At 43.8% G+C, this 24228-nt stretch overlaps 1 protein-coding gene, 1 long non-coding RNA gene and 2 other non-coding genes across 6 annotated transcripts; 2 read left to right on the top strand and 2 right to left on the bottom strand.

The window, feature by feature from the left end:
* Positions 1–4703: 4703 nt before the first annotated feature.
* trnar-ucg (transfer RNA arginine (anticodon UCG)) lies at positions 4704–4776 on the bottom strand. Its single transcript has one exon. It is a non-coding gene; the product is annotated as a tRNA-Arg (tRNA).
* Positions 4777–5041: 265 nt separating this feature from the next.
* polg (polymerase (DNA directed), gamma) lies at positions 5042–16055 on the top strand. 2 transcript variants are annotated; one of them, XM_014148274.3, is made up of 22 exons: positions 5044–5283; positions 5537–6180; positions 6550–6745; positions 7072–7245; positions 7467–7613; positions 8762–8841; positions 9088–9270; positions 9618–9760; positions 10151–10274; positions 10594–10830; positions 11029–11146; positions 11880–11954; positions 12125–12241; positions 12460–12620; positions 12831–13002; positions 13111–13246; positions 13530–13776; positions 14176–14298; positions 14546–14714; positions 14834–15042; positions 15268–15428; positions 15756–16055. In XM_014148274.3, the coding sequence occupies exons 2-22, from the start codon at positions 5609–5611 to the stop codon at positions 15818–15820; spliced, it is 3609 nt and encodes a 1202-aa protein (XP_014003749.1). In that variant the 5' UTR covers positions 5044–5283; positions 5537–5608; the 3' UTR covers positions 15821–16055. The 2 variants fall into 2 exon arrangements, with proteins under 2 accessions (XP_014003748.1, XP_014003749.1); XM_014148273.3 differs by having other exon boundaries at positions 5042–6180.
* LOC106573319 (uncharacterized) lies at positions 15560–20113 on the bottom strand. Of its 2 annotated transcripts, XR_001321314.3 has the most exons (7): positions 19450–20113; positions 18950–19294; positions 17416–17475; positions 17075–17145; positions 16889–16960; positions 16587–16675; positions 15560–16260 (listed from the first exon to the last, which is right to left on the bottom strand). It is a non-coding gene; the product is annotated as an uncharacterized LOC106573319 (long non-coding RNA). The 2 variants fall into 2 exon arrangements; XR_001321311.3 differs by having other exon boundaries at positions 18950–19735.
* A 261-nt stretch (positions 20114–20374) lies between these two features.
* Positions 20375–20447, top strand: trnar-acg (transfer RNA arginine (anticodon ACG)). Its single transcript has one exon. It is a non-coding gene; the product is annotated as a tRNA-Arg (tRNA).
* The last annotated feature ends 3781 nt before the right edge of the window (positions 20448–24228 follow it).

Raw genomic sequence — 24228 nt, 5'->3', positions numbered from 1 at the left:
CTCAACCTGCTCCACTACAGCCACGTTGATGAGAATGGGGGCATGCTCGGTCCTCCTTTTCCTGTAGTCCACAATCATCTCCTTTGTCTTGATTACGTTGAGGGATAGGTTGTTATTCCGGCACCACCCAGCCAGGTCTCTGACCTCCTCCCTATAGGCTGTCTCGTCGTTGTCAGTGATCAGGCTGCCACTGTTGTGTCGTCTGCAAACTTAACAATGGTGTTGGAGTCGTGCCTGGCCATGCAGTCGTGGGTCAACAGGGAGTACAGGAGGGGACTGAGCATGCACCCCTGAGGGGCTCCAGTGTTGAGGATCAGCATGGCAGATGTGTTGTTACCTACCCTTACCACCTGGGGGCGGCCTGTCAGGAAGTCTAGGATCCAGTTGCAGTTAGCTTATTGATGAGCTTTGAGGGCACTATGGTGTTGAACGCTGAGCTGTAGTCAATGAATAGCATTCTCACGTAGGTGTTCCTTTTGTCCAGGTGGGAAAGGGCAGTGTGGCCATTTAGGCAGGTAACCTTAGTGTTGTTGGGCACAGGGACTATAGCGGTCTGATTGAGTCTGTAATACCAACATGTTTCAATCAGGGACATGTTGAAAATGTCAGTGAAGACAACTGCCAGTTGGTCAGCACATGCCCGGAGCACCTGTCCTGGTAATCCGTCTGGCCCAGTAGCCTTGTGAATGTTGACCTATTTAAAGGTCTTACTCACGTCGGCTACAGAGAGCGTGATCACACAGTCGTCCAGAACAGCTGATGCTCTCATACATGCTTCAGTGTTGCTTGCGTCGAAGCGAGCATAGAAGTGATTTAGCTCCTCTGGTAGGCTTGTGTCACTGGGCAGCACGCGGCTGTGCTTCACTTTGTAGTCTGTAATAGTTTGCAGGCCCTGCCACATCTGACGAGCGTCGGAGCCGGTGTAGTATGATTCGATCTTAGTACTGTATTGGCGCTTTGCCTGTTTGGTTCGTCTGAGGGCATAGCGGGATTTCTTATAAGTGTCCAGGTTAATTAGTGCATCCTTGTAGGCGGCAGCTCTACCCTTTAGCTCAGTGCGGATATTGCCTGTAATCCATGGTTTCTGGTTGGGGTATATACGTACAGTCACTGTGGGGACGATGTCATTGATGCACTTATTGATGAAGCCAGTGACTGATGTGGTGTACTCCTCAATGCCATCGGAGGAACATATTCCAGTCTGTGCTAGCAAAACAGTCCTGTAGCTTAACATCTGTGTCATCTGACCACTTCTTTATTGACAGAGTCACTTGTGCTTCTTGCTTTAGTTTCTGCTTGTAAGCAGGAATCAGGAGGATGGAATTCTGGTCAGATTTGCCAAATGGAGAGCTTTGTACGCGTTTCTGTGTGTGTTGTAAAGGTGGTCTAGAGTTTTTTTTCCCTCTGGCTGCACATTTAACATGCTGATAGAAATTTGGCAAGACTGATTTCAGTTTTCCTGCATTAAAGTCCCTGGCCACTAGGAGTGCCACCTCGAGTGGGCGTTTTCCTGTTTGCTTATTTCCTTATACAGCTGACTGAGTGCGGTCTTAGTGCCAGCATCCGTCTGTCATGGTAAATAAACAGCCAGAAAAAATATAGATGAAAACTCTCTTGGCAAATAGTGTGGTCTACAGCTTATCATGAGATACTCTACTTCAGGCGAGCAAAATCTAGAGACTTAGATTTCGTGCACCAGCTGTTTTTAACAAATATACACAGACCGTCCCCCCTCGTTTTACCAGACTGTGCTGTTCTATCTAGCCGGTGCAGCGTATATGCCGCCAGCTGAACGTTATCCATGTCGTCATTCAGCCACGATTCCCTGACGTTTTAAGGCATTAGGCTACTTGAATTGGTGGAAATTTAACTCAGACTTTATTTTCCCATTTGAGATTGGATATGCATTTCCTTGCAAAAGGGAGATTACGGTCTATCTCACAATAAAGCTGGAAGCTATCTTTCATGGTTAACTTTATAGCCAACTGATGTACACTTGGGACTCCATAGAATAGTTATAGGTTTTACAGAATTTCAAATGTGTAGTACCCATTTTGTTCTTAAGGTGAAATTCATTTTCAGATCCGAGTTCAAAAGTTGTCAATATAACAAAATAAAGTCAACAGAAACTCGATCTGTAGAGTGGACCATTGTGTGTGTGTGTGTGTGTGTGTGTGTGTGTGTGTGTGTGTGTGTGTGTGTGTGTGTGTGTGTGTGTGTGTGTGTGTGTGTGTGTGCCAGGAATGTGTGCACACATGGAGTTCAGAAATTACTTCAGGACAAGTTTCTAGGAGAGAAAGGCTAAGACACTTCCTTCAAAATATAATCTCACTATTTAGGCTATGCTTGATGTGCAATATTGGTTTGCATTGTTCTCCTCTATGAGACGATAACTCCCCATGAATAATAAATACATATAATTGAAAAGATACAGCATCAATGAGCCTACAAATCACTTTAAATCTCCACATGATAATGATATTCATTTCAATGCTACTATGTCAAAATACACACAGCAAACTCCTGTTCTTCACATAATCTATTACACACATGAAACTAGACCTACACAAACCCCAAACGTATGCTTAAACTGAAATAAGAACAATCTATCTAATACTGTATTGTCACAGGAATACAGAATACAATAAATAATTGTTGTCATTTATTATCCCAGAATAAGCTACCAGTTGACAAGTTTTTAACAGGTTTCAACAGAATAAACCTTAAGTGACCTAAATTGAAAGACTCACTGAAAACAAGCACTTAATATAACCTATAACAAAGCACATAGGGCAGGGGTCAAGTTCTTGCTGGTGACCATACCTTCCATCCCACTCCCTCTGCACCACAGTGGCAACATTTTTACGCATTGTTTTTTATTGGACATTTCACAAAGATTATGAGCAAATATGATGTAGCCCTATCTAATTTGAGCAAAGAAAACCCAGTTGTGTTAATTACAATGATTTTTTTTATATACTAGATGGCTGACAGGGGGCGCTGTTTTGAAGCAGCCCAACCTAAATCTTGGCACTCTCCCACCATTGCAAAAAAATGTTGGACGCGATAGAAATGTATTATAGTCTACATTTGTTTTTGCCACGTTTATTCTATTACATACACCTTAATGCATACGTGTACATTATATTATGTGCGCTAAACATACAAAAAATGTTGAATAAACATTTAAACATTTAATTGGAATACTGTAGAATTCCCTTCATTCCCATGGAGGATTGCTTCTTCTGGAGAATGCCAATATGGCCGACCGGTGGCTTCCAAGCATCTCAGTGGACAATACACAGAAATAACAATCCAGGGTTTATATACATCGTTGATTAATTAGTTCTGAGATTTTGGTTTGCGGTTCAAACTCATAAACGACACACCCTCGTCCACTTACCCTCTTTTTAATCTCTCTCATGGACTTCTCAAACCCCAAACCCCAGCCTTTGGTCTGTTTCGCAAGCATTCCCTGAAGTCTCGCGATGTTGCGCTTCTGGGTTTAAAAATTCGGTTAGCAGTCCAAACACCCAAAAGACACACTGCACAGAATTTGAGATGCATTTTTCTATTCAGGAAAAAGTTTTAGAGGAACATATCCTTAATTCACATAAAATACCAGATATCTGATGTATGATTGTATCGGTGATAATCACATTGACCACGTTTTCATGTGCACAGTATTCCGGATAGTGGCTCATATCCCGCTTAAGGTCTTATTCTGGATAAGATGTTTACATGCACATTTGATATCCCACTCATGAGTATCCCTGTATCCATTAATAAACATAATATTACTCATTTACATTCATATGAGTTAAATAGATTAGTCATTGAAATATGGACACTGGCTGTAGGTCTATAACCTCTCATGTAGCGTAATAGCCTATAACATGAACTTCTGCAGAATTATGCATTTATTTGCAGTGAAATTATACAACAAATGTTAATTTTGTCTCGGGAACAGGAGTGGAGAAATATGATTTATTTCTTTCACCATCACTTGACAAAATGCGAATGCTACGAGTGTAATGTGTTATCTTTGACACTATTATGCAAGCAGACTAAAAGTATTTGGTTTAAAAATACTTAACTATTAAACTTCAATGAAATTGCTAAAATGTACTTAATTATCAAAAGTAAAATTAGAAACCATTTAAAATTACTTATAATAAGCAAACCAAAAGGAACACTTTTCTTTATTTTTTTTTAAATTGATGGATAGCCAGGGGCACACTCCAACACTCAGATTTAATTTACAAATGAAGCATTTCTGTTCAGTGAGTCCGCCAAATCAGAGGCAGTAGGGATGACCAGGGATGCTCTCTTGATAAGTGTGTGAATTTGACCTTTTTCCTTTCAAAATGTAACGAGTACTTTTGGGTGTCAGGGAAAATATAAATAGCAAAGTAAAGTACAGATACCCCCCAAAACGACTTAAGTAGTACTTCAAAGTATTTTTTACTTAAGTACTTTACACCATCGGGAGTAAAGTACTTAATCGGGAGTTTTTTTCGGGTTATTGTGAACGAATATGATGTTCATATGCGACAACTTAAAAACAGAATAGTTGAGTATCCCGAATAAAAACGGGATATTGGTGTGCATATAAATGTGGTGACTGATTGACCAAGCAAGGATGGAATCTTTACGTCATTGTCCCTTCATCCGTCATTGTTCATGTTAATATGTAAAAGTTTCGACCCCGGCAGGACTCGAACCTGCAATCTTCTGATTCGAAGTCAGACGCCTTATCCATTAGGCCACGAGGCCTACAACAAATATGTGAAAATATGGTATTATACTAAATTAACATTTTTAACCAGTGGCTGATTTGACTAAAAGCATATTTTCATCAAACACTGGCCAGATACTTTGTAAAAGGTTCACTTTATCTTACACTTCCGTACGGGAGGTCATCCCTACCACTGGATGTCACTAGATAGCTGGTCTGCTACAATGTTTCAACCTCCATGCCGGGGAAATACCGTTGTCACTAGTTACCACAGCCACAAAGTCGAAGTTGTCTGTATCGCAAACATAATTTTTTGTCTTGATTTAAGGTTATGGTCGGGCATAAGGTTAACAACGTGGTTTGAATTAAGGTTAGGGTTAGGTTTAAAATCAGATTTTAATAAGATACAGTATAGAAATGGGCGGGGTTTAACCTTAAGTATGACTTTGTGACTGTGGTAACTAGTGACGACCGGGAAACACATTGTTTATGTCACATTGACGCAAGCTGTGAATTGCAAAGCGTTAGGACTCTCAGCGAGATTGGTAAATGATCACTATTTTATTCTGTTGTCAACACAGCATTCTGACCATTCTCTGCATTGTCGCTTGAAGATATCAGCAGGTTTCTCAAGTAGGCCTACGTAGCAATCATGGTTTTGGTGTGAGGAATTGAGTGCCAGGGAATCGTGTTGATGATCTAAATAGCTATTACATTTTATTTGTATAAATTATTTTATGGCTTTGATCGGATGGTTGCATGGTCGCAAAGTTGCATCCTGGCTCTCTCTCCATTCAGTTTTTCATCATGTTCCTGGCCAAGTCCAAGGGGAGGAACAGGTAACTAACTAAGATAAGGACTAGTTAGACAATGCTGCATCTTCGTCCCTTCCGGAGGCCTCTCTCCTCTGTCCTACGGAGGAGACTATGTTGTACCTCCTACTCCACCCAGCAGCCCCACTCCCTCCAGGGCTCCCTCCCCCCAGAGACCCGCCTGAACCCCCTCAATATCCAGATGCTGTCCCAAAACCTCCATGAGCAGATCTTCCGCGGCGCAGAGCAGGAGTACGAGGACGAGAAGGTGGAGCGGAGCATCAGGCACCTACAGAGGCACCAGCTGTGGGGTAAAGAAGCCTCCCTGCTGCCTGGTGTGGAGCTCCAGCTGCCCCACATGTACGGGGAGGACATAAACGGCCACTTCCGCCTGCTGGCCCAAAAGCAGAGCCTTCCCTACCTGGAGGCTGCCAGTAAGCTCCAGCAGGCCCCGCTGCCCCCCATGCCCCGGGACTGGGTGTGGGAGGTGGGCTGGATGCGCTACGGGCCGGGTGGGGAGGCCAGACGGGTTGACTTCCCAGACGAGGCAGGCCTGGTGTTTGACGTGGAGGTGTGCATGGCGGAGGGACACTGTCCCACGCTGGCTGTGGCTGTATCCCCGACTGCCTGGTGAGATTAATAGAGAGGACCAAGACCCTCTACTGTGGGAGGGAGGAGTTGTTGCAATTAGCTGGAGGAACTGACTTTATTTCAGTACCAGACAGTTTCTCTTCTTAGTATTTGTACCTATTTATTTGTAATGTAAAATTATCTGTAAATACACAAATATTGAAAGGCTTTTCTAGTGACAGGTTGATGGTGTACCAATTTGTAAGTCGCTCTGGATAAGAGCGTCTGCTAATAAATGTAAATGTGTATATTGTGTTGGAACTGGTCAGGAATGATTACAGTTATTTATCAAGGACTATTTATTTTAGGCCAGGTCAGTATTGCAGTTTCATTGAATATTCTGTATTCTGTCTTTCTGTTTCCTGCCAGGTACTCGTGGTGCAGCAAGCGTCTGATAGAGGAGAGATACTCCTGGTCCAGCCAGCTGACCCCTGCTGACCTCATTCCCATGGAGACCCCGACCAACTCCAGCCGCCCTCCGGGGGGCCAGTGGAGGGAGAGACTGATTGTGGGCCACAATGTCAGCTTTGACCGATCTTACATCAAGGAGCAGTACCTGCTGAAGGTCAGAGTTCACAGGCTTACGGGGACACGTTGAGGCATAATTCATCACTATTTAGTGTGATTGACAGTCATTTATGCCGGATTCACACTATAGGACCGAATGGCACTGTGCTGTGCGGGCTATGATATTTTATTATCCTCAGGCTAGCCCAGAACAGTTTGGGGTTGTCCCAATAGTGTGACTCAGGCATTAGGGTCTTTGGAGTGGCTCATGCTTTCTGTTATTATTTTGGCTGTTTCCCAATTCACAAGGATGCTTGCATTGGAAGCAGGTAGGCAGCTGCCTTTGGATTGAGACACAGCCTCTGTATGTTCTTTTTCCCACAGGGTTCCAAGGCTCGTTTCCTGGACACCATGAGTCTCCACATGGCCATCTCTGGTCTGACTGGGTTCCAGCGCACGCTGTGGATGGCCAACAAGCACGGCAAGAGGCGTGGCCTCCTGGAGGTCAAAGAGCATATGAAGAAAGTGGGCCGACCTGGGCGGAAGGAAGGGCCCATGGTCAGTGCTTTCTGTCTTCTAGTCAATGATTATGGAACGACACCGAAAACTGTTGATTTGCGATTGTTCTGTAGAAATGTTGTTGTTGCCTATCTGCAGGTCAACAATCTCGTTCTTCAGCCCTTCCTTTCCTGGATTGGCTTTGGATCTTTCCTTCAGGTATCCAAAGTTTTAAAAGGAGCTCATTGGTTAATAAATTGGTTTTGTTTTTGTGTGTGTAGATCGGCTCATGGGACTGGGTGAATATCAGCAGCATCAACAACCTGGCTGATGTGCATGCTCTGTATGTGGGAGGGGAGCCACTGCAGAAGGAGGCCAGAGAGATCTTTGTGAAGGGCAGCATGGCTGACGTCAGGAACAACTTCCAGGTCAGAGGTCAATGGAGGTCCAACCTTTCGTGTACAATAATGATTGGTTGTTACAAACCTCATTGATTTGCTTTTTTAAAAAGGGGAAATCAGTTTAAACAACAACATGCAGCCTCCCCACCACCTTTTTAGGAAAACGGCTATGGGATGGAGCTGGAGAAATATAACACCTTTCAAATTAATAGATGCTGCTATGGATGCAAGGACTGAGCATCCATGAGATCAAAATTATAGTTTAAACTATTTTGTGAAGCTATACAGTGTTTGTTTACAATTACATTGTTTACAAACGGAGTAAAACCAGATTCGATTTTGGGTTGGACAGTTGAACTAACCTCACGAGGCATTCATGAGTTATATTCTTCAAGAATCAATGGCTCATTCCTTTAAAAGTAAAATAATTGATATATCAATCGTAGATTAGATTGCCCTTCCTCTCAAAGTAGTTGTCAGGATGGAAATAAGAGGTTTTCTTTCTTTGAACATACAGTATCAGTCAAAAGTTTGGACAAACCTACTCATTCAAGGGTTTTTGTTTATTTTTACTATTTTATACATTGTAGAATAATAGTGAAGACAAACTATGAAATAACACATGGAATCATGTAGTAACCAAAAAAAGTGTTAAACAAATCAAAATATATTTTATATGATGGACTGTCGTTTCTCTTTGCTTATTTGAGCTGTTCTTGCCATAATATGGACTTTGTCTTTTACCAAATAGGGCTATCTTCTGTATACCACCCCTACCTTGTCACAACACAACTGATTGGCTCAAACGCATTAATGCTGGAAAGGAATTCCACAAATAAACTTTTAACAAGTCACACCTGTTAATTGAAATGTATTCCAGGTGACTACATCATGAAGCTGTTTGAGAGAAGGCCAAGAGTGTGCAAAGCTGTCATCAAGGCAAAGGGTGGCTACTTTGAAGAATCTAAAATATATTTTGATTTGTTTAACACTTTTTTTGGTTACTACATGATTCCATGTGTTATGTCATAGTTTTGATGTCTTCACTATTATTCTACAATGTAGAAAAAATGAGTGTGTCCAAACTTTTGACTGGTACTGTATATGCCCAAACCAAATGATTCACCCACTGTACTTGAGTCATAACGGAGTCATTTCTTTGCTGCCCCCTGCAGGAGCTGATGCAGTACTGCGCTCTGGACGTCCAGGCCACTTACCAGGTGTTCTGTGAGCAGCTGCCCCTCTTCATGGAGAGGTCAGACAACCACATTTGCTTAATTCATTTAAACTTAATTTAATAATACAATAATGCCCAAGAGGCAAAGCAACAATATGTTTTACTTTTAGGGGCATCTCTAGCTTGATCCCAGATCTGTTTATTGGAGTTGGCAAGATAACACAAACAGATCTAGGACCAAGCTAACCCATCTCCCTCGCCACCTGCCAATCATTGGACGGTAGTCTCTCAACCAATCATTGTCCCTCCTTTGTCTGTACACAGGTGCCCTCATCCAGTAACATTTGCAGGGATGCTGGAGATGGGCGGGTGCTACCTACCTGTCAATCAGAACTGGGGGAAGTACCTGGAAGACTCTCAAGACACGTTTGAGGAGCTGCAGAGAGAGATGAAGAAGAGTCTGATGAGTCTTGCGGACGACGCTTGTCAACTGCTACAGGACGACAGGTGAGGGACCATCATGCATGCAGTACTTGTTTTATGATGCAATGAGGCTTACATAATGACATTGTAAATACTCTATAGTGTGTGCATACGTACTGGATATGCGTGTGTTTAAGACCATGGTCATATTGGGATTTTGTGTCTGAGAATTTCAGATGGAGCTAATGCCTTTTCAAACGATCCGTCTTTTTACGTATGCAACTTGTCCAAACTTGTTTGGGGAAAAAAAGAAATGAGTGACACATTTGATGAAGAAAAGCTAACAATGATGTGCATCATGCGATTTTTATCCGTGTTCATCCATCTGATTGTGGCGGTGGCCTTAAGATAACGGACTGTTTCTTTGTAAGGTATAAGGAGGACGCCTGGCTTTGGGATGTGGAATGGGACGTCCAGGAGTTCAAGCAGAAGAAGGTGACCGTCAGCAAGAGAAAACGCTCAAAGGCTGAGGCTGAGCCAGCATCCAGCATACCATTGAGAGACTGGGATCAGGGTAGGAGCTCACACTATATACCAGGGCCCATATTTAAAAAGGAGTGCTGATCTAGGATCAGGTGCCCTGTCCATACAATCTTATGATATAAATGCAAAACGGACACAATATTAGCACTCCTACACTGACTCTTTGTACATATGTGCCTGGAACAGAGATAGACCAAGGGCCTTTCAAAAAACTAGTTAAGACTGGTCTATGGTTCCAGGACCGATACCAGTACTACGGGACTATTCTGTCTTGCTAAGTTGTTTTGTGTGCTTATATTGGATCCTATAGGGGTAAAGGTGTAGTCCAGTGTCTTGTGGAGCTGTAAAATGATTGACTCTGCTGCTGTGTTGATTTGGATTAAAACTAGCAGGTGACTTAGCAGTGTTGTTGTGCTATCAGACCCAGGTCCCCCCACTGAGGAGGAGATAGCAGGACCGTGCCCAAGTAGGGAGGCTCTGGAGAGGCTGAAGAAGATGGTCAGCAGGCTGCCCAAGAGGAGACAGCACCTGCCTGGACATCCTGGGTGAGCTGGGCTGTACTGGGCCCCCTGTGGAGCTCCATGTAGCTAACTGTTAACTAATATAACACACTAACACCCTGGTACAGCTAACTACTGTGGCTGTGAAATACATCAGGCAACACTCACTAACGTCTAATGTCAATTCTCATTTGAGCTCTTTCTCAATCTTTCCTTGATTCCTCGCATCCTCTCTCCTTGCCTCAAAATTCACTGAAGAAGGTAGGAGGGGAAGGACCTTCTCCTATACAGTGAAAAGGGAGGCGAGAAATCGAGGAAATCCCATTGAGAAACAGCCATAGTCTATTCCTCCCTACCTTACCAGGTGGTATCGTAAGTTATGTGCGAAGATGTCGGAGGAGGAGAGCTGGTCGCCGGGGGCCAGCCTGATCAGTCTGGCTATGCGGGTGACTCCCAAGCTGATGGGGCTGACGTGGGACGGCTTCCCCCTGCACTACACGGAGCAGCACGGCTGGGGCTACCTGGTGCCTGGCCGCAGGGACAACCTGATGGAGCCCCAGGGGGAGGAGGAGGACGCCATGGGGCCTGTGTGTCCCCACAGGTAGGTCACAGCACAACACACAGCTCAGTCAGGGGCACCAGGGGAAACAAAGACAAAAGAAGCACAGGGATGAGTCAAGTGAATGAATGAATCAGTCAACCCATTTAATTTTTTTGCCACATCACTGGGTGTACTCTAAGTGCATCCACCAGAAGTAGTGTGTGTATAGTTACCTCTGTGTGTTGTTGTGACTCACAGGGCCATAGAAAGTGTGTACAGAGAGTACTGTGAGCAGAAAGGTAAAGAGCAGCCTAGGTGTCTGGACAACGGCCTCTCTGATGACCTCATGCTAACCGACAGCACACTGTGGCAGACGGTAAGACCTTGACACACACAAGATTAGCGTTAAAGCTAAAATCCTCAGTTGCTACATCCATTTTGTACTTAATTATATGTACCCATTGATTCATAAAGAATATAAGGAGTAGCGCTGCAGTCTAAGGCACTGCATCTCAGTGCTAGAGGCATCACTACAGACACTGGTTTGATCCTGGGCTGTATCACAACCGGCCGTGATCGGGAGTCCCATAGGGGCGGTGCACAATTGGCCCAGCGCCGTCCGGGTTAGGGGAGGGTTTGGCCGTGGTAGGCCGTCATTGTAAAATAATAATTTGTTCTTAACTGACTTGCCTAGTTAAATAAATAATGCGTCATGAGCTTAGTTCAACTGTCATACCCCATCAGAACCCAAAATATAAGCTCGTTTTACATGTAAACAAACACCGTATAGCCTCAAAACATGATAACTGTAAAGTTGATATCATGGATGGTCAGTCCTTTAACCCATAGCTCTGTCTATGAATTTGAGAGTGGCTACATTTCTTCAGGCCCATCCCTCAGCTTTTTACCAAAATATAGGTGGGAGGGGTTCAACTGCTGATTTATAGTTTTAATAGCTGGAATATATAAATTACATGATAACTGTGCAATAAAGAATTACTCACAGAGAATGATCTTCCCATATCAACTAGGAATTCTGTGCAAATAGCAAATATGCTCTCCTGTCAGAAAGTATAACAGGTGGGTGTCTTTCCTGTGTTGACCTGTAGGTGGAGGAGTTGGGTCGCTTGGAAAGTGTGTCAGAGGAGGAGAATGGTGGCAGGGTGACGAGGAAGAGAAATAAGGTGAACTGTCCCCTCCATAGAGATGGAACGAGGGCACGCCTCTTTGACATTTATCGATTCTTGTGGCAAGTGCGCCCTCTATACATCTCTATGGTCCCCTCCTACTTATTTCACCTATTACCTCAATGATTTTAATGCGTTGGGTGACATGTTCTATGTTGTGTAACCAGGAAATGCAGGATATTAATTCTCTACCAGGTGAGAGTCACTGCCCCTATCACCATGGAAACGGACCTTACAACGATGTCAACTTTCCGGGCTGCTGGTTTTTCAAACTCCCACACAAGGTACATCAACTGATCTATGCGATGCTGACCTAAGTTGTGTTGGGCCGAAACAAAATGCCAATCCTCTCATAGGGGCGAATCCTAACTCAAATTGTTCACTTAGTCTTGCATGGGAATATTGTCTGTATCAAGTATTTAATAGAATGATCCTAGAATCGGTGCAGTATCTGTGCACATGAACACACCCATAAATGCTTAAGAGACTGTTTTGACTATAGGATGGAAATGACAACAACGTGGGCAGCCCCTTCTCCAAGGACTTCCTGTCCAAGATGGAAGACGGCACCCTGAGGGCGGGGCGGGGGGCCACCAACGCCACCCGGGCTCTGGAGATAAACAAGATGATCTCTTTCTGGAGGAATGCCCAGAAACGCATCAGGTAGGCACCCAGGCTCCACTTCATGTGGACAGTTACATGTAAGAATGACTTAATAAATAGGAAATAAATTAATTTCTGGAAAAGAATGGTTGAAGATGTGCTGCAGTTACATTGCTAATCATCATGGCCAGACACAATGAGAAGTAAGAAATTACAATTCCTAGAGGGTTAAAGTACAGTTGTGTTATCATGTCTGTTGTGTCCTGGCAGCTCTCAGAAGGTGGTGTGGCTGAGGAAAGGGGAGCTCCCTCGCAGTGTCAGCAGGCATGAAGAGTATGATGAGGAGAGGCAGTACGGCGCCATCTTGCCCCAGGTCATCACCGCGGGAACCGTCACCCGCAGGGCTGTGGAGCCAACATGGCTGACTGCCAGCAATGCTCGGGTAAGAGAATAGAAAGAGAGGGAAAGAGAACTACGGCGGGTCTGTATTGGGCAACACAGCTTTTTAAGGGAGCCACTGATATAGAGGTTGTGTGTGTGGTCTGTGCAGCGGGATCGAGTGGGCAGTGAGCTGAAGGCCATGGTACAGGTGCCCCCTGGGTACCACCTGGTGGGGGCGGACGTGGACTCCCAGGAGCTCTGGATCGCTGCCGTTCTGGGAGAGGCCCACTTCGGTGGCATGCATGGTGAGACTTCACCCCTAGTGCTGATACTCCGATTGATGCTGTATTCATTTTGCAATGTGAATGGTCAGAAATGTGAGTTTCCGACAATGTCCATGAAAGACGGAAATCTAATGAACTCATTCCCAGTCAGAATATTTCAGTGTCTGTTTGCATTTTGTCACGGAATTCATATTGTTTTACAACATATAGCATGTTTTTAAACAGGGCCCCATATCTATGGACTTCAGGAATCCATTCAGTCGTTAATGCGGCCTGTTAATCATGTATCTGTTACTGTGTCCAGGCTGCACAGCGTTCGGCTGGATGACCCTGCAGGGCAAGAAGAGCCAGGGCACTGACTTGCACAGCCGCACGGCTGACACAGTGGGCATCAGCCGCGAACATGCCAAGGTCTTCAACTACGGACGCATCTACGGCGCTGGGCAGCCTTTCGCCGAGCGCCTGCTCATGCAGTTCAACCACCGCCTCAGCCAGCCCGAGGCCGCCAGCAAGGCCCGGCAGATGTATGCCCTCACCAAGGGCCTACGCAGGTACAGGAAGGATAGTGATGGATTGGATTTAAGTAGTGATGACACCCTATTCGCTATATAGACAACAGAATATGCCATTTCAGATGCAGATCTAGTGATCAAAGCGCTTCAGATTGTGAAGAGGGAGGACTCCCCTCATCTACTACCAATGTGTAGCACCTCGCCGAGGGGTATAGTACGGCTAACATGATGGGAGTTTGGAGCTGTACTGTGAAAATCATAAACTCGCCTATCCTTGCTCTTTTGGAGGTTTAAGCTTGGATCTAAGCACTTTAAATGCATCTATATTATGTGCACAGAGCAGTAGATAGTAATTCTAAGCACAAGGGACTCCTTAGATGTTTGGAGGATTAAATTACAGAAAGGATGCGCCACACTGAGCTGTGTTTGTGATGCTAGGTACCGTCTGTCTGAGGAGGGTGAGTGGCTGCTGAAGGAGCTGGATGTGGAGGTGGAGAGGGACGAAGACGGGAGCGTCTCCCCGCAGGATCTCCGCCGGATCACAAGACTGGCCTCCCAGAGGTGAGGCAACAGTGTGGGTGCGTGTGCTCCTAAGCCCATTGGAAGGCTATGTGGAGCCATTGTTTACACCGATCAGGTCTGCAAATAGTGGTTAGAGATACTTTTGAATCTGGCACTAATGTCAGCCTTGTATGAACTGAAGTTCTTCACTACCCCTGACCCCCTTGCCCCTCACCCCCAGATACTGCTGTAGATCTGGCTAGGGAAACACTTACATTCTCTCATTCTCTCCTGATTGGCCGTGCAGTTCTCGGAGGAGGAAGTGGGAGGTGGTGGGCCAGCGTCAGTGGGCTGGTGGTACGGAGTCAGAGATGTTCAACAAGCTGGAGAGCATCGCCCTCTCAGCCCAGCCAGCCACCCCCGTCCTGGGCTGCAGGATTAGCAGAGCCCTGGAGCCTCAGGCCGTCAAGGACGAGGTCAGGAGAAACACACAATCATAACACACACACATACACAATCATAACACACTCACTCTCAATCATAAGAACAAAATCAAACACACATTTTAAATTAAGAGATTTAACGTGTGTGTCAGTTCATCACCAGCAGGGTAAACTGGGTGGTGCAGAGCTCGGCGGTGGACTACCTCCACCTGATGCTGGTGGCCATGCGCTGGCTGATGGAGGAGTACGACATCGACGGACGCTTCTGCGTCAGCATCCACGACGAGGTACGCTACCTGGTCCGCAGCGAAGACCGCTACCGGGCAGCACTGGCCCTGCAGATCACCAACCTGCTCACAAGGTCCGTAGTACTGCCCTGACTCTTTCACTCCTGCTGATGACTTGCCACATCACACCTTGCAAAATACTTTCTGACCCTTTCAGGATAATATACAAAAATTAATGAAAATTGAAAGTATTATGTAATTGTTATTCATAGCCTGTGAGTTACTTGTTTTACATAAACAGCTTATTGAACAGACTTGAGACATTGTGTTCCTTCATACTTTACTATTGTGCTCTACAGGTGTATGTTTACCCATGCATTGGGCATGCAGGACCTGCCCCAGTCAGTGGCCTTCTTCAGTGCCGTGGACATTGACCGCTGTCTGAGGAAGGAGGTGACCATGGACTGTGTGACTCCCTCCAACCCCACAGGGCTGGAGCGAAAATACGGCCTCCCACAGGGTGAGTATATCATCACTGTACATCATTCTTAAAACCTGTGCTTGATACATACAGCCCCAGAATGTCTTCAGATTGTAGTGTTGTGTTGCAACCTTATTTATAGACCTTTTTATAAAATAATTTTAGAAACATTATATAATTTAGAAACATGTTTTAAATACAGTTACATTTTCACAGTAAATTAATAAGCAGAAAGTGTTGCATGCTCTCAGTCTGCTAAGTGAAAGCTTTAAACAAATGATCAGATAATACAAAAACATCTTCAACCTCTTGTATCTTTCTCTGTACAGAATGTACCTAGAGTAACCACACATTGAATCTCCACAGGTGAGGCTCTGGACATATACCAAATCATAGACATCACCAAAGGCTCTCTGGGAAAAGGGAGATAACAGGGTGAACAGACCAGTCCTCTATTGTGTAGCTCGTGCAGACAGAGACATCATGGGATAAAGGTCCTCCAGGGCTGCCCCAACCCAGGCACTGAGTCAAACCAATGACGTCAATGGGAACTGCAGGGTCATGTTCATAAGGCACCAAACAGAAGAAAACAGTCAGCAGCGGAGTTGTACTATCTAGAGTTGTCCAATTTAAAATAAAAAATATATTAAAAAAAATAAAGGCTAATTTGTTTTTGGCTGCAATTATTTTGCTACAGTTAGCCCAAATGAACACAAGCCATCTCAGTGGATCATCCGAATGAATGGGGGCAGCTCCAGACTGGTTGAGAGAGGAGTCTATTGAGCGGTTTAGAGGGAGAAAGATGTATTGTTTTTCATCACTGCTTCCTCTTGGGCTCCTGGCTCTGCTCTGGCTCCCGAGAGGCTGTGGTCTAAAGAAGGAAAAGATCAAAAGCAGCACTTATCCTCCTCAACACGCAATTGGATATGTGGTGTCAGACACTGATACTTTAGCTCAGACCATTGGGTCTGGGAAAAATAGGAGAACCAAAAGAAAAAATTATCCATGGAGTTATAACTTAGAAATGTGATGTGTGCTATTGAACAGGACGATGTGAGGAATGCAGGAGTATGGGCAGGACTAATAAAGCATAAGTAAATTTGGTGTGACAGGTGATGATGGAGCTGAGTGAATAGGAGACTAACCAATGTTTTGGATAGCTGTCATGTGTGTGTCAGTGTTATGGTTGATGCTCACCTGCTGACTTGTCCTGCTCCTGCAGCGCTGCCTCCAGTGGCTGCGTTGATGCAGAAATCTCTCAGCTTCATGTACTGAATAAGATTCACCTACGCAACACACAGACACCCGTTTTATCTTGTAGTTACAATAATGCAGTGCATGGTTAGTTTGGGAGATGTTCTGTTACTGAAAAGTCCCACAAGGCTCTGTATCTTCTATTGTGTGTCCTCATTTTCAGATCTTGCTTTATGTTTGGTTGCAAGTAGACACTTCCATTCAATTTGAGACAATCTCCCATCCCAAAGCATTCCCATACATACCTTTGATTTCTTGGAGGGGGTGATGAGGTATTTCTCATTCTGCTCTATACTGTAGATCAGGTTGGGAATGGCCTTGAGAATGGGAGAACAGTACACATGGTTTTAGTTAGACCTAGGCTCAATATCAGTTGAAGTGGGCATTTCTTTGTAACTGTAAATAAGATGTGTGTAACAGAAACTCCGTACAGACGCTGTAGTAGTGGCCTCCCCCCTCCTTTATCTTCTTATCATCTGCACCTCCTCCAGCCAGCTCAACACTGCAGGAAAACACATGTCAATGGTCACAACAACATGAAAGGGTATCTTAACTAGAGGACAGTGTCAACAAGAAAAGTTGTATTAGCTAGAGGCCCTATGGCCAGATCTACTAAGCGTTTGCACCAGGTGAAAGTTGATCCCTTGCTGAAAAAACAGTGGAAACACTTAGTTAATCTGCCCATAGTTTCATAGGTCGAGGGTTTAGGAACAAACGATGCCACATGTTGGCAGACAATGGCTGGTTAGATTACGTCAACATGAGGCTATACCTGCACATAGGTGATGTAGGAGTAGCACTGTGGAGTCAGTTGAGAACCTGACAGCTTGACCTGGAAACACATGGATATTTGGGATTTTAGTGGGGGACGCGCATACACAAACTCACTCACACACCTGGCCTCGTAGGACAGTGTCCATTGAGAACAATGCTGCAGACTCACCAGCTTCTCCAGGCGCCCTGCTGGCCTGAGCACAGTTTAATATTTTTGACATGGGTGGTGCAGATGATGTATGTGGGTGTAGTTAAGTGAGTCGTTCAATGAAATTAGTGCCCAATGTGATTTTTTGAGAATTTGGCAGTATGTCCAACCGGCCTCACAACTGTAGACCACGTGTAACCACACCAGCCCAGGGCTTTCACATACGGCTTCTTCATCTGCGGTATCGTCTGAGACCAGCCACCCAGCTGATGAAACTGAGGATTATTTCTGTCCGTAATAAAGCCCCTTTGTGGGGAAAAACTCATTCTGATTGCCTGGGCCTGGCTCCCTACTGAGTGGGCCTATGCCCTTCCAGGCCTACCCATGGCTGTGATCTTGCCCAGTCATGTGAAATCCATAGATTAAGGCCTAATGAATTTATTTCAATTGACTGATTTCCTTATATAAAACTAACTCAGTAAAATCGTTGAAAATGTTGTGCTTATTTTTGTTCAGTATACAAGGCAGGGAATGGCAGAAGTGTTGTGCCTGCCTATCTGTGTAGTGTCACTTAACACTGCCAGCTTCGATCTCACCCAGCGGTGCAGGTGTAGTGGTGGCCATACACAGGCATACTCAGTATGCCCACCTAATTATCTACAGATATACTCATTAATTACCATTGAGAATAATTGAATGGTTGAACGATCTATCTTAATACCTTTAATCTGCAGGTATATCTCTCTGGTCACCCCCAAAGCCAATTCCTCCTTTGGCCGTCTCTCCTTCCAGTTCTCTGTAGCCAATGACTGGAATGAACTGCAAAATCTCTGAAACTGGAAACACTTATCTCCCTCACTAGCTTTAAGCACCAACTGTCAGAGCAGCTCACAGATCACTGCACCTGTACATAGCCCATCTATAATTCAGCCCAAACAACTACCCCTTCCCCTACTGTATTTATTTTGCTCCTTTGCACCCCATTATTTCAATTTCTACTTTCTGCCACTACAAATCTACCATTACAGTGTTTTACTTGCTTTATTGTATTTACTTTGCCACCATGGCCTTTTTTGCCTTTACCTCACCTCATTTGCTCACATTGTATATAGACGTATTTTTCTACTGTATTATTGACTGTATGTTTGTTTTACTCCATGTGTAACTCTGTGTTGTTGTATGTGTCGAACTGCTTTGCTTTATCTTGGCCAGGTCGCAGTTGTAAATGAGAACTTGCTCTTAACTTGCCTACCTGGTTAAATAAAGGTGAAATAAATAAATAAATAAAATAATCTCTGCCATTATTATAGGTGGAGGGAAGAGAATGACCACCTATAGGTAGCTACCTACAGCATATAGACAATTGTTGATAATTCATACTCACCTGATGGCAGAGCTGGGGCTGGATAGTTTTTGAAGGATCCTTGTTGTACAGCGTACAGGCACACACACACTTGTTTGGTATGATAGCTAGCTTAGCCTTTAGGTCGGTGCTTGGTGGCTTTTAATATGAGTTATGTCTGTCAGTAAAGCCACCAAGTATTGAAGGAAGACAGCTAGCTAATATTATCTAACGTTACTTGTTGGTGACCCTTATTTATAACTAACCTGGCGAAAGGTAGCTAGCTGGAGCGATGGTCAGCTAACGTCAGGTAGACAGCTTGTACTTGGAAAACAGCTAGCACACGTATCCTCTACGCTACGTTCTTTAATTCAATATTGTGGACGCCTAAAAAAAAAAAATTCATGCAGTGAAATTATTAGCTATCTTACTGTTTAAGTTCGGATATTGATTGAACCAACCGTATACTGGTCTTTATTTTATTATATAAGGCTGATGCTAAGTTTCGAGTCACTTGTTACTAAAGTAATATAGCTGCTTACTGGTGGCAGAGAGAGGTGAGGGTCAAAACGTTGTGTCACGCCGTGTTAGCTGGATCGTCTTGAACGATCCATGTACAGTAACTTACACACATTTGTTTGGAATGATAGCTAGCTAGCTTTAGCTCAATGCTTTTTGTTGTCGTTTTGAGTCACCAACGAAATTCCCACCAGCAAACTTTTTCCTGTCGTCATTGTTTGCATGCCAGTGATTGGCTCTCTGTGTATGTTTGGAACGCCGACCACGTGCTACGTGTCAAAACATTTTTTTTTTTATGTATCTCATGAAAAGCAATTGACGACTTACTAAGAGAACTAAACTTAGCAACCCGAATTTCCAACGAGTAGCTAGTTATATTAGTGAAATATGCATATTCCCATGTTGTGTTAGCTGGATAATTGATCTGACCGTGACAAGGAAGGTAACGTTAGCAGAAGATATATGAACATGTTTTCTCGCTTGCTAGCTACGAAGTTCGGTCAACACCGTCATAGGAAGAGGTGATGCTGGAAACCGTTCAACACCTGCCCACCTGTTGCACTAACGTTAACTAGCTAGCTACCTAGCCATCGGCAGTCAATTCAATTTCAATTCAAGGGGCTTTAGTGGCATGGGAAACATATGTTAACATTGCCAAAGCCAGTGAGGCAGTCTCCATCTCATCAAAGTTTTGCGAGCTCGACAGGCGACCTTTTCCAAAAATAAACTATTGTTCATTTGGAGTGTATAGGGTAGTTGTTGTGAATTTGGTAGATATTACTGCATTGTCGGAACTAGAAGCACAAGCATTTAGCCTCACTCGCATTAACATCTGCTAATTCTGTATGTGACCAATAAAATTTGATTTGATTGGAATGAATGAGACTGACATGATGACGTAACGTATTGCAGTGGTATATTTTGAGGAGAGTAATACGGGAGTGCAGCGGGCCAGTGGCGCAATGGATAACGCGTCTGACTACGGATCAGAAGATTCTAGGTTCGACTCCTGGCTGGCTCGAATTTTTCCATCCATCCATGTAGGTTAATTTAATTTAGACAGAAGTTATATGATATAACTTGATATAACTGATATATATATGCATTGAGAAGTCCCGTATGTAATGCTGCATTCGTAATTAAGTGGACATTTACGACCATTGCTTTAGAGGACTCTCGATCAGGGATCATCAACTAGATTCAACCGTGGGTCGGTTTTTTTCTTGAGCGGATGGTCAGGGGCCGGAACATAATTACAAATAATTTGTAGACTAAAAATTGACCAAAGTAGCTCAAACAGATATAACATTTGACTAAAACATAATAATTTCAAACCTTGCTTACGTTTGTATACGATCACATACAGTGCATTTGGAAAGTATTCAGACCTCTTCCCTTTTTCCACATTTTGTTAAGGTACAGCCTTATTCTAAAATGTATTAAAACATGTTTTTAATTCTCATCAATCTACACACAATACCCCATAAAGACAAAGCGAAAACAGGTTTTTAGAAATGTTTGCAAATGTATTAAAAATAAAAAACAGAAATACCTATTTACATAAAAATTCAGACCCTTTGCTATGAGACTTGAATTTGGGGCGGCATTTTGACAATTGACTGCCGCCCTCCGGCGCCCCTGATCGGCTACTACACCGCCCGCGGCACCCCAACCACCAGCTCATAGCGTTGATGCAGTTCCCGCCCCCACCCCATTCCCGCTTCTCTCGAAATTCACTCCCGCTATCATTGGTAGCCATGGTGCCGCGGGCGGTGTAGTTCATGGTTCATATGGGATTATCCAATTGTGAAACATTCATAAAAATGAATCCGCCAGTTAAATGATTGGATTTTTCTTCTATGTTTGTGTGTGAGGAAGACGATTAGTGATTAAGGCAGTAACCTAACCTAGCCTGTTAACGTTAGCTAGCTACTACTAGTGAATATCATTTTAGATAAAAGTAATCTTTAGAGATTTGAAACAATTTGCTACCATGTCTAAGAGAAATAAACTATCAGGAAGCGATTTTTTTTTTAAACTACGAGAAAAGAGGCACAATCTATAAACCATAGAAATTCGCTGGTGAAATTTCTCAGCGTGCAGCAATTTCCATCAGCCGGTGTGGAGAATGACAAGCCTACGAGAACAGGCCATTCATTCGCCGAGAACGACGAGCCCCCGTTCGTTGATTCTAGCAGCGAAGAGGGCAAACCGGAAGAGTCTGAGCCATGCACTTCCACCGATGATGACAGCTCTCTGGCTGGACAAGAGCAGGTGGTCCCACCAGGCCTAGCCACACCTCTAAACAATGCCGGCGAAGACCCTGCTATCTTGGACCCAGACTCAGATTCGTCGCTCCCCGTCCCGGGTGACGGAGATGCTGCTAAATCGGACTCCCAAACAAAAAAACATATAAGATCCCGGTGAGTGGACACAATATATGAACGGATCTTTACGGGATATGTTAGTGCCGGCTGGACCACATCAGCATAAGGAGGGGTATTTCCCAAGAGATGAGGGGCAACGAAAGTTTTCGGTGGCCCACTACAATAGGAGGATGGCGAACCGAGAGAGAGTGGAGAGACCGATGCTTTGTCTATTCCAAGCAAAACGATGCAGCCATCTGTTTTTGCGGCAATTATTTTTCACACTAGTGCAATTCTGCGCGTGTCAGGGATGGAATCAGGGACTGGAAGAATCTGTGCCACCTCCTCAGCTCGCATGAAAAGTCGCATGACCCCCTAAATCGTTTCCAGAGGTTGAATGAGCTGGAGATCAGGCTGGTGTCCAAACTAACTCAAATTATTTGATTTCAGGACCATGGACAGCTACCGAGAGAAAACATCGCTGACTGCAATGCAGCACCACAGCAAAGAAAAGATGCCACTCTAGGTGTTGACGAAATAAATAAATTCGATATGGAAATAAACAAAATTCGTTAAGGTAGGGTCATTAGCATAAAGCTTAATTTACACTGCTCCAGCAAAACGAGGCCCACCATGCATTTATGAAAGCACTTGTTTCCAAAGATCAAATTATCTTACTCTGTTTTACAGTGTACATGAATATTAAAATAAATGTTAAATATGTTATATAAAAGTGTTATTTTTATTATAATTGTAACAATTATGTGGTCGTGCCATGTGTGATAACAGGTGTGATATTATTGATAAGAAACTCGTTTTCCTACTATAGGTAGTAGGTTGCATAGTGATAGCAACAATGTAACACTCCCATGCAGGGGTAAAAGTAAAATTCCTTTCTGCCTGGTAAGGGACCTCCTATATGTGCACGTGTGCACCAACATTTTTTATGGGCATCAACATATATAATTGGAGCATATTTCTTCATCTTGGTAAGTGGTAAGCCTACTTGTTTGACAGACACAATTATCCTATCCATAGATCTCGGTATAGCCAAATACTCCAATACGGTCGCATGTACTGATTAAATACCTCCGTGTCTGGGAAGGGCTTGGTGTGTTTGACTAAAACCAGGGCTCGAATTGAGTGAGGGTACAACATACCCTTTGTTAAAGAAAAAGGCAAAAAGGATATATTTTGTTTTCTTTATATTTTTAAATAAATACATAAAACGTATCCAGATTATATCAATGTTTAACTCGGTGATGCCTTATGGTAGAAACAAGCTCTAAAATGCCTGTGAAAGACGTGACTCAGATGCTTATGGGGGTATATTGATTCCTCTCTATGACAATCTGAAACTAATCTGCAGCGTCACGTTTGGAGGAACCCTGGCACCATCCCTACAGTGAAGCATAGTGATGGCAGCATTTTTTTCAGCGACAAGGACTGGGCAACTAGTCAGGATCGAGGGAAAGGTGAACGGAGCAAAGTACAGAGATGGGGTATTGTGTATAGATTGATGAGGATTATAATTTTTTGAAATACATTTTAGAATAAGGCTGTAACATAACAAAATGTGGAAAAATCAAGGGGTCTGAATACTTTCCGAAAGCTCTGGTTATCTTTCTTATTGTGCGTGGGAATTCTTTTTTTTGGGGGGGGGGGGGGGCAAAAGAAATCACCCATGGGCCGCCAGTTGGGAAACTCTGTTCTAGATGGATAAAACCTGTTTTGACATGGACATCGCCTTTCTTCTTCTTTGGTGTCCATGGGCATTGCCATTGAGGGCTTCACCATTTTAAAGTAATCAACTGTGTGGGACTTCCTATGGGTGAAGGAAGGATCACATGATTCCAGCCGGTCAATCAGAAGGGATCAGCCAATGAATTATACTCTCGAGCAAACATTCCATAACTGTAGATGGCAGTAATTGGCCATCCTTGGCTTTATACCTGTTCAAACAACACACTCTAGATGGCAGTATGCTCCTATTCAGTTTGTTTGCCAACTCATAGAAGTAGTAGAAGGGCAACAAATTTACTACTTCAAAATGGAGATGCCTTAATGGCGCTGTCTGTGCACTCACAGATGCCATAACGGGACATATATAAAGAATATATATCTCTCATTCTCTACGTTTACCACATGACTGGGAAATATCTATTTGAACGGCCCTCCAACTGGTAATTACTAGTGGGAAACTTGTCTTTCATCCCTGAGCTACAAGTGGGAGGTGGGAATTTACCAGTTGTGAAGTCATAAATACCAGTTGGATGCATTCACGTGCTATGAACTTGTTGAGAAACGCCTAATCGACTAATGGACAACAAGCTGTGCAAACCATCAACTAAAAGTACAGTTATCGGGCCTGTAAACCAATTATAGTGTTCAAAAACCATATGAATAGACTACTTTTTTTAAATTTAGTTTTGTAGT

Source organism: Salmo salar, chromosome 16, assembly GCF_965601325.2.
Source record: "Salmo salar chromosome 16, fSalSal1, whole genome shotgun sequence".
Classification (NCBI taxonomy): domain Eukaryota; kingdom Metazoa; phylum Chordata; class Actinopteri; order Salmoniformes; family Salmonidae; genus Salmo; species Salmo salar.
This window is presented reverse-complemented; position numbering and strand designations above follow the sequence as displayed.

What these genes read in the sequence shown, in the direction of transcription:
- polg (XM_014148273.3), top strand. Translation starts at nt 5,609, where the DNA reads ATGCTGCATCTTCGTCCCTTCCGGAGGCCTCTCTCCTCTGTCCTACGG. An exon ending in TTTTCAAACTCCCACACAAG is followed by an intron (nt 12,242 to 12,459) that starts GTACATCAACTG and finishes TTTTGACTATAG; the next exon opens with GATGGAAATGACAACAACGT. An exon ending in ACAAGACTGGCCTCCCAGAG is followed by an intron (nt 14,299 to 14,545) that starts GTGAGGCAACAG and finishes TTGGCCGTGCAG; the next exon opens with TTCTCGGAGGAGGAAGTGGG.